This window comes from Juglans microcarpa x Juglans regia, chromosome 6D, assembly GCF_004785595.1.
Source record: "Juglans microcarpa x Juglans regia isolate MS1-56 chromosome 6D, Jm3101_v1.0, whole genome shotgun sequence".
NCBI classification, from domain to species: domain Eukaryota; kingdom Viridiplantae; phylum Streptophyta; class Magnoliopsida; order Fagales; family Juglandaceae; genus Juglans; species Juglans microcarpa x Juglans regia.
Window position 1 is genome coordinate 4,324,322 of NC_054604.1, and position 9,936 is coordinate 4,334,257.

The 9,936-nt window shown below is 36.7% G+C and overlaps 2 protein-coding genes across 2 annotated transcripts; one reads left to right on the forward strand and one right to left on the reverse strand.

The window, feature by feature from the left end:
* The first annotated feature begins 229 nt into the window (after nucleotides 1-229).
* On the forward strand, nucleotides 230-4,533 carry LOC121234668 (transcription factor bHLH79). Its single transcript, XM_041130707.1, has 6 exons — nucleotides 230-781; nucleotides 1,435-1,638; nucleotides 1,774-1,839; nucleotides 2,070-2,138; nucleotides 2,223-2,300; nucleotides 4,069-4,533. The coding sequence occupies exons 1-6, from the start codon at nucleotides 488-490 to the stop codon at nucleotides 4,195-4,197; spliced, it is 840 nt and encodes a 279-aa protein (XP_040986641.1). The 5' UTR covers nucleotides 230-487; the 3' UTR covers nucleotides 4,198-4,533.
* Nucleotides 4,534-4,807: 274 nt separating this feature from the next.
* Nucleotides 4,808-5,794, reverse strand: LOC121234669 (germin-like protein subfamily T member 2). Its single transcript, XM_041130708.1, has one exon. The coding sequence runs from the start codon at nucleotides 5,646-5,648 to the stop codon at nucleotides 4,980-4,982; it is 669 nt and encodes a 222-aa protein (XP_040986642.1). The 5' UTR covers nucleotides 5,649-5,794; the 3' UTR covers nucleotides 4,808-4,979.
* Nucleotides 5,795-9,936: the final 4,142 nt, after the last annotated feature.

The following is a 9,936-nucleotide window of genomic DNA, read 5'->3' on the forward strand; positions in this document are numbered from 1 at the left end:
CCGCATGAAATTTATATATTTAAAATTATATTTGATATTATTCTTTTTATTGTAAAAATTTTTTTTTTATCAGTTATTATTTATTATTATACATCCTTTATAATAATATTGGTTGCGCCACTTGCCGGTTCCTCTGGTATCTTTTATAAATGAGCATGTAATTAGAGCATGTAATAAATATAATCCCTTCCCTAGAGGCCATAGGCCATGGGACCTACAAGGCTAGGACCAAGGGCCCTTCCCTCTCGAGCTCTCACTGCCAAGGGGCTAATGCTATAAAGTACCGTTGGCGCAGTGCGCTACCAGTCCCTTCCTCACTGTTCACTCTCTAACAAAAAGACCACACCCCCTGCTACCACTGCCTCCTCCCTTCCCCCCCCCCCCCCCCCCCTCTCTCTCTCTCTCGTATTCGAAGTTCTATCCTCAATTTGGATTCGAAGTCCTAAAACCGGGTCGTGGGAAGTTGGATGAATTCGAGTCAGCGGGAATGGATCCTCCATTGATAAACGAATCTTCGTTCTCGGCTGCGAACCCATCCGCGTACAGCTTGGCCGAGATTTGGCCATTCGGTGCGGAGCCCGGTGGGGGATTGGGGCTTCGGATGGGTAACTTGGGTCAGACACCTGGCGGGTTCGGGGACAGCTCCGCGAATCGTGACGGGTCGGCCGAGGAATCGACGGTTACGGAGCAGAGTGGCGGTGGTGATGGGAAGAAGAGGAAAGAAGTGAGCTCGGAGGACGAGTCGTCGAAGATGGTTTCCACTAGTAGTGCCAATGACTTGGTTGGTCTCTTGTTTTTTACTCGTTCGGTTTAATTTTATTTCGCTCAATATTCCGTTTGGTTGCCGGGAAATGGAAGCAATAATTGCAGAATAAATGCTATGATTTTGAGTGTTATGTTCTTGTTGTTCGTGCTTTGGTTTGGATTGATGAAAAGCTTGAATGGCAGGCTTAATCTTATTTGAGTGGGCGTATTTTTGTGTAATTTTTGCAAATAGTGTAAAGTGTTTAAAATTTATACTCTGAATTCTTTTCTATCCAAAAATACTTCCAAAAGAAAGACAAAAAAAGAACCAATTTATGCCGAGTTTTTTTGTCTTTGCGCTTGAGGCCGAATGGGAACTTTCGAATTCGAATGGTTTCTTTTACCGCGTGTTCTTGGCATTTAATGGGTCTTTGGATAATTTTTTAGATTAGGATATTTCTTTAAAAAAAAAAAAATTTATAAACTTGATCTGCCGCTAATATCTTATGCTTTTCTTCTTTTTTAGCTAAGAATTAAGATTTTGTTGTCTAAACAACGGGGGGAAGTTTGAGTTCTTCTGGAATTAAGCGCCATGGGATGGGTGGAACTTTGATGACTGATTTGTTTGTTTGCTTAATTTAGTACTCGTTTTCAAACCCTAGATTAAAACATGCTACTCTGTTGGAACAGATAGAATCAAATGGTAAACGGATGAAACTATCTGGATCCCGAGATGAGAATGAGGGTTCAAGAGCTGAAGTGGAAGCTAGTTCAAAGCCTGGCAACAAGTCAGCTGAAGAAAGCACCAAACCTTCCGAGCCACCCAAACAAGATTATATTCACGTCAGAGCGAGAAGGGGCCAAGCTACTGATAGCCATAGTCTAGCAGAGAGGGTAATTCCCTTCTGTCTCCTTGAAGTTGTCATTTCCAATCATGAAATTATTCCAGAAAATAAATAACTTGACTTTGATGATATTTTAAGCACGATTATTTGGAAAACATGTTACTTAGCTGGCCCATATTGACAGGCAAGGAGGGAGAAGATCAGTGAGAGGATGAAAATTCTCCAAGATCTGGTCCCTGGATGTAACAAGGTATATAATTTTTCTTGGTGGTAGTTTGATATAGGTACTATTACTGTGATTACGCTTATTAGTTCTATACAATCTAGCATATAAAAAAATGATGGATTTTGTGTCTTTTATAAGCCATGTTCTCTTTTCTTACCTCATAAGTAGATTAGTCTTAATTATATCTATGCAAAAATCTGAAAGCTTGATTTCAGCTTCAACTCTGCTTGACTTTGTCTTTCATCTCTGTACAGGTTATTGGAAAAGCCCTTGTCCTTGATGAGATAATTAATTACATCCAGTCGCTGCAACACCAGGTTGAGGTGTGTGTCTCCGTTGCCACTCTACCTCATTATAATTTCCTTTCTGCAGAATTGAACTTTTGCTGTATTTATTGGATCTCGCAGTTCCTCTCGATGAAGCTTGAAGCAGTTAATTCAAGGATGGGTATGAACCCCGCTATTGAGGGCTTTCCTCCGAAAGATGTAAGCTTGCGTGCACTGATTCATAATCAACATATCTTTCATCATAAAGGAACTGAGATAAATACCATTGTATTATTGCTGGATATCATCTTAGGACTGCATTTTTTGTCCTGTTTATTTATAGTCTGCTTGTGCGGAGAAGTAATAATTTTTATGTGGTCAATTTCAATGCTTCTAAAATATACTTTTTAGTTATCAGACACTAAAATTTATTAAACTTGAGTGGCAACTGAAGGCAGAACCAAATTGCACTTCCAAATATTTCTTGGCTACTTCTATGCACTAATCTGACACCCATTGGATATCACAGTTCAGTTTGCAAACTGAAAGGGAAAAAAAGCCTCTGCCATTAGTGTTTTTATAATGGAAAACTATGGCCAAATGGTTCACATCGAAGCAGTTAAATGCTTCAAAGTTTGATAAAATTGAGATATAACTGCTATTGTATCATCACCAACGTTTTAAAAGCTGAAAGCACCTCATTAGTGTAAGGAACTTCCTCTTCTGATAGAACAGAGATGGTGCTAAATTACTGACAGATTATTGATTGTTTTATTTTTGGCACCTAATGCTTTGATTTCATTTCTTGTACCAAATTGTGTATGTGTGTGAGTCTGGGCATGTGTCTGTCTGCATTTGCGTGTATGAACAATTCAATAAATAAAAAAAAACTTACTATCTTCCTCAGTCGTAATTCTAGCCATTGGCTGGGAAAATAGAGAGAATCACTTTAAAGTTATTGGTTGGCTAAAGGTCACCGTAATGACTTTAATAATGATAAAAGCAGTAGTAACCCATTCATTTCATTATATCATAAACTCACACGCACCAAAGCTTTGTATAGCAGAGCTTGAAGAAGTTCCCCCATCTTCACTGTGTTCCATGTCTTGCTCTTATTAGATTCATGCCATCACTTCCTTGTCCTAGTTTCATATAGACTCTGTTGTATTGCTCTTATTAGATTCATGCCATCACGTCCTTGTCCTAGTTCCATATAGACTCTGTTGTATTGTTTTATTTTGAATAATCTTTCCTCTATAATGCCTATGGATTTTTTGCTTTGTAAGTTGTAGCTGTAGGTTTGCTTTCTGAAGAACATAGTCGAAATGGAAATTGTTGCACTTAAGTTTTGACTTCATACTCCATTCAACAATATTTTAACTGCTTTAAAACCTTTGTCGCCAAAAGAGCAAATATGCAAATGTTTATGATATGTTGATTCAGCACTCAAGCATGGCTATTTCCAAGTAATTTTGGTTCACTATGAGAACCATGGTTTTTTATGTTGACATCTATGTGAGGTGATGTATCTCAGTCTGCATTTCCTTCTTTTCTCTTTCTATTTTGTTTTCTTTTTCTGCTGCATTTTTCTTTCAAGAGGTGCGGAACTGTGACTTCCTGTGCTGTAATGCAATCATTGGCTTTCATTGTGCATGTTTTTGGCAACTCTTCTCAGCAGCTGGTGCCACCATTGGATTCTCATTGATGAAATCCTTGTTTAATTTCCTAGCCACATACTTATCCATCTGAATACCTTTAATCTACGGACATAAATATTATGACTGTATTTTTACATTCAATATCATAATTTTAGGTTTAGTTTTACTTGCAAATGACACTTCAGGCTTTTTTTACTCAGTATATTGGGGGATGGCTGAGGAGAATCTTATCTCCCAATTGTTAATTGGATGGCATGGATCAGAAAATAAAACCTTTAACAGAATTCTATATACCATGATTGTTCTAACCAGTTGTTGTTGTGTTTCAGCTTGGTGCGCAGCCATTTGATGCATCTGGAATGGTGTTTGGATCACAAGCAGCAAAGGAATATGCTCAAAGCTCGCATCCTGAATGGCTTCACATGCAGGTTGGTGGTACGTTTGACAGAGCAATTTAATCTCATGGGCTTAAGCGGATCAGGAGTAGGATTCAGTTCGTTGTCCGTAATTAATGGCCAGCTTTGCCTTAGGTTTCTCTACATCGGGTGCTGAAATTTGTTTCCTGTATGTTTTGAATGTTCCTAAATTTTTAATGTAATATCGTATGTAGAAAATCCGTTGATCTTCTTAATGTATCACCTAACTAGATACGCTTTAGACAGTTTTCTTTGGTATGTGGACAAAATCTCTTAGTTCTCAAGCCATCCATGTAAGCAAAGAATTGTGCTCTCTAGAATTATAAATTCTCATTCATTGTTAAAAGTATGTTACTAGTTGATATGATTTCGTGTTAAGCCGTGTTATGGGAAAGCATTGTGCAATCTGGAATCTCTTTTAGATCTCTTTCTCATTGTTAAATGTAACTAATGCTACATATTTATGTTTAATTGTGATTATGACCAAATTCAAGTAAAGCAAGATTTTGGAGTTTATAGAACTATAACTAGTACTAGTAGTGTAGGGGATCTAAATAGATGGGTTAAAGAGCTTTATAATCTAACCTATTTGTGGAGTGTTATTGAATGATACTGATTTCCCCAACTCAACAATCAGTCAGACCTCAATTCATGAATTCACAGATGAAAACTTTTATTGTGAAATTGAAGTATGACACAGATAAACAGCCTGAATATCAGCCCAAGAATGGGTGGGAGGCACGAGGCAGGCAAACCTCAAATCAAAAAGTACAATAAATAATCTTCAGGTAAAGAGAAGAGACTATCTGAAAGGCTTGATTTACTCATGAACTGAACTTGGACTTTATAGCATCGATGATATATTCTTCTACCTGGAACGCCTTGGTTAGCACGTCGTCCGGAATTGACGGTTTCGAAGCAAAGATGTTGAAGGGAAGGACCGCAGAGCCTGCCAAGTGACTGTTGAAAGCCGTGAAGGCAAGGGCCTTCTTTTTTCCAACATTTTTCTGGAAGTGTACGAGTCCCCGAGGAATCACAAACATCTGCCCTGCACTCAAGACCTTAGAGTGATACACGTTCCCCGTTGTCACAAACCCCACCAGCAGCTTCCCTTTAACGACCACCCCGGTTTCACTCGCACGTGGGTGAGAGTGGGGTGGATTGAGACCTCCAGGGGCAAAGTCCACTCTGTTCATTGATATCCCAAGAGTATTAAGCCCTGGAAAAGAAAGGACATTACCTGGAGTAATATGTGCACCGAAGATGCTTGATGTGTTACCCTCTTTGGTGAATCCATCAAAGAAGAAGTCATCTGAAGTTACCTCTGAGGCAGGTTTGCAAGGGAAGCCATTAACTGATATTGAGGCATTCAGGTTTGCGATGCAGAAGTCCTGCAGTGGATCAGGGTCGGCCGAGAAGGAAGGGAAGGGGAGAAGCAACAACACGACGAGGCACAATAGCATATGGAAGGGTGAACTTGAAGGAATGATCATGGCTGCCACAGGACGCACACAAGGCTTTCTGGGTTACAGAAGTAAAGGGATAATGCTGGGATACTTTAGTGGCTGAAGAGCATGGTTTTATAAATATCTCTCTTCTTATGCTGAAAACCCCCCATTAGTCTTCCTAATATATCAAGAGGCAAACATCATATCATACCAGCAGAGGGCACACGACAACGTCCACCAGACCATAGGAAATATGAGCTGCTAGGAAAGTCCCAGTTTGGGCATTGCATTGGTTGTGGTTGGTTGGTTGGTTTTGATAGAGATAGCAATGCATTAAAAATTGTTACTTGTAAGGGGAAAGAAGATGTTATTTTCGTAGGACAGACAATGGAAAATTCAAAAACTTGAAAGTTTTGAATAGTCGAGTGTTCACAAGAGAGCAGACAGGTTATTTTGCAAAGATTTCAATTTAAAGGTAGGGTCTTGACTTTTGTGACATTTATTTGAGGGGACCTGGTCTCGAAGTTGTAATTCATTGACTCCTTCAAACTTGAGAATCTGATTTTTCCCCGCGGAGATATTTTGTCATGGGAGACCAATTCTCAAATTTGCAGATGGCCCCGCCCTGCCGCCTCTCTTCAACAAATTAATAACGATTAATTTGTTTATATTGGACTCTCTGTAAATTTTCTTAACATTTGGTTAAAATATATACTTTCTAATTTTTTTTTTAAAATTTTTACTCATATTTCAAAAATCTCTTATATCTCATTTTTTATTATTTCTCTATTTTATTAAAAAAATATTTCTCTATTATTTCTTTATTACTTTTTTCTCCCACTTTTATTTACAAACTTAACTACTCACTATTTTATATTTTTTCTTATGTTTTGAACTATTATAGTGAATATTTTAAACAAAAGTTTAAATTATTTTTTTGTGGATACGATAATATTTTTAATTTTTTTTTTACATTTTCGTAATTATTTAAATTATTTTTAAAATTATTACTTAAAACTATAACAAATATGAGCATGAGAAGAAGTGTAGATGATTGAAATAATAATTTGTTTTATTTGTTAGAATAAAGAGTTAGTCTACATATAATCTCTAAATAGGAATTGCTCATGCAAGTTCATACAATATGTTTAAAAAAATTTTAAAATTACAATAATATTCTTTTTAAAATGATAATTTTTTCCTTTTGTCATTCATAAATGTGACTGCTCCCCCATTCAGGATAATAGAATTTCTCTTAAATTATTTATAAAAAATGATTTAGGGATGACTCCCTAAAATAGGGAACCAGATGGGTAGGAGTTTTTGTCAAAAAGTTTTTTTTTTTTTTTTTTTTTTGCTAAAACTTAGGAAATTAGGGGCTCAGTCATCCAAATGCGGATGCTCTAAGTCGGTGAAAGATATATTATTGTTCACACGGTGACTGATTTGTCGAAAAAATTCAAATTTTTAAAAGTTAAGGTTAGGTTTGGATGAAAAAAATATTTAATCTCATCTTATCTAATAATTATAATTTTTTTTAAATTTTTACACAAAATATAATAAAAAATTCAACATTTTCAAATCCTAAAATAATAATAATATTAAAAAATAATATTCTAATAATATTTTATTCAACTTTCATCTCAACTCACTATCCATACCTACCCTAAAAATTTTCAATGTAAAAGATTTTCACCATACCTAGTTATAAATAAAATATTTTATTATCAATACAGAAACATGAAAGTGCTTCCTAGGAAGTGTTTTTGCTAATAGATAGGAATAGGGATGCTACTCGCCCCTTACGGGGTGGGGCCACCCCTCCCCATCCCCTGCACCCACATGGGCGGGGGTGAGGATTTTTTTCCTGTAATCTGCCTCCGTCCATGCGGGGGTGGGGTACCTTGTCCGTTGCACGGGGTGCAGGGGTGGACTTCCATCCATCCGCCCCCTCCTCCCCTTCTCGGCTCCCCCAATCGATTACAACAAACCCAAACCCAAGAGAAATTCATCTTTATGTCTTTTACGACAATGAATGAACCCAAGAGAGATTTATCTGCCTCAGCGTCTGTTACTTTTATGGCAAACAAAATCGATTCCTCTCAGTCTCAGCGACGTCTGTTACAACAAACCCAGTCAAGTCCTCTCTGCTGGCGTCAATTACTTCCATGGCAAATGAGATTCAGAGAGTTAGATCGAGAGAGTTCGAGAAAGATTGAGAGAGTTCGAGAGAGTTTGGGTCCTTGGGAGTCTGGGTCTGGGACGAGAGAGTTCGAGATCGAGAGAGGGAGAGATATCGACAAAGTTTGAGAAAGAGAAAGAGAAATTGAGGAAATTGGGGGGGGGGGGGGGGGAGGGTTTGACATGTGGGAGCGAGGCTGGGCCTCCTTCGTCCCCCGCCTCCGCAACGCCCTGTTTATACAGGCGAAGGGCCCTGCCCCCGTCTGTGCGGAGCAAATCTCCCGCCCCACCCAGGCGGGGGCGGAGCTAACGGGGCAGTGCAGCGGGCACCCGCTGCCCACCCCTAGATAGGAAAATGATTTTTACATGTCTTGGATGTGTAAGTTCTGTTCAAGCTATTTGAAAAAAAAAAAAAAATCCACATGAAAATGAAAAATGCTAAATGTAATTAAGAAAAACTTATAAAAACTTACTTATTCACATGTCAGTTATTAATATACTGAAAATTATGAAATTTGAAATTCAAAATTTAAGTTTTGAAAAAAAACTGATAAAATGAGTCTTATACAAAACTTTAGGATTATTGGAAAAAAATTGGAGAGAGACATTTCTATTTATATTGAAATTTTAGAGAATCTTAGAGAACATATGGAGATTATAAATCTTTTGGGGGGCCATTCTCCATATAGGGGTCAAATCAACAGCCTAAAATTTAGTTTTGAGATAAACTCAAGAAGAAATAAGACAAGTTGACTTAGACTCCTAAAATAAATGAGACTCATAGTCCTAAAAGGAAAAAGGCTTCACAAGGCAAGTTAGACTCAATCATTCTAAGAAAATATATCTCTATATAAGGAGGAGATCTCTACAAATCAGACAGGCTCTCTACATAAGCTTCTTATAAACAAACTCAACCACACATAGTGACTCCAAATGATATTCCCTAAATTCCTTCATTGTATTGAGAGAAACGTTAGGCTATGAAAGATTTTAAAATCACTCATTATAGTAGATTTTGCCTCCCAAACAACCCGTGAACGTAAGCATTATGTCCACCCACATAAATCCCTATATCTCTCTTTATTTATTTCTATTTGCTTATTTATTATTTATTTTATGGATGAACGAGAATAACGCCGTATCGAAATCTGAATCACCATCGTGAGCCGAGGATATTTTTCCTCTCTTTTGGTCTGATGTGTAAATTAAAACATTATCACTCTATAATTATAAAATTATAAATAAAATTTAGGAGGCATTTTGAATTTGAAAAAATTTTGGGAGGCTAAGGCCAACGTGGGTCTGTCACTTATGGTAGATTCTATTTAAAAAAAAAAAAAAAAAAAAAAAAAAATCTATGCAGGACTTACGCACCTTAAATTTATATCTAACATTAGATGGAGCATCAAAGCTAACTAATAAATTGGAAAAAAGCCATGGATGCATTGCTCGTGTGAGACTCCTGGCTGGACTAGTTGTAATCGAAGGTTCGGTAGCAGCAACCGTAAGCAGATACCAAAAAAATCAGCTCACGAAACCTATAATGGAAATTAGGAGTAGTCGAATTCCAAAATGGCAGTTGGCACTTCAATTAATAGTCAAATTTCAAATCTCAAAACTTGACATTTGTTATTATTTTTATTTTATTATTATATGTTTGCAAACAATATCCGCAGAGAAAGGAACACTATCGTGACGAAGTTTATATTAAATAAGAAGAAATATTTTTCATCACATCTCATCTCAATTTATATTATCTTATTTTTTTTTTAAATAATATTCAAATACAATTACTTTTAAACTAATCATTACTATTTTCTAAAATTTTTAAATAAAAATAAATAAATTTTTTTAAATTCTAAAATAAAAATTATATTTAAACGATATTTTAACTTTATAATATTTTTTATTCAATTTTTTTTATCTTCTTTAACAAAACTCAAAAAATACTTGTCTCAAAGGAGAAGCTCCCAGCAGGTCGGGTGCCATAGCCCTATTTTACACTAGTGAATGAGGAGCTGCCACATAAGAGTTGCAGCAATATTGAGTTTACAGCTGCATGTAGGTGATTATTTTTTTTTTTTTTTTTTTCTTTTTAATCCCTTTGTATGATTTCTCCCTCCCTCCCTCTCTCCCTCTCTCTGCAAATAAA

Coding starts and splice junctions, on each gene's coding strand:
- LOC121234668 (XM_041130707.1), top strand. CDS start 488: ATGGATCCTCCATTGATAAACGAATCTTCGTTCTCGGCTGCGAACCCA. Junction 2,139..2,222: donor CGCTGCAACACCAGGTTGAG/GTGTGTGTCTCC, acceptor TGGATCTCGCAG/TTCCTCTCGATGAAGCTTGA. Junction 2,301..4,068: donor AGGGCTTTCCTCCGAAAGAT/GTAAGCTTGCGT, acceptor GTTGTGTTTCAG/CTTGGTGCGCAGCCATTTGA.
- LOC121234669 (XM_041130708.1), bottom strand. CDS start 5,648: ATGATCATTCCTTCAAGTTCACCCTTCCATATGCTATTGTGCCTCGTC.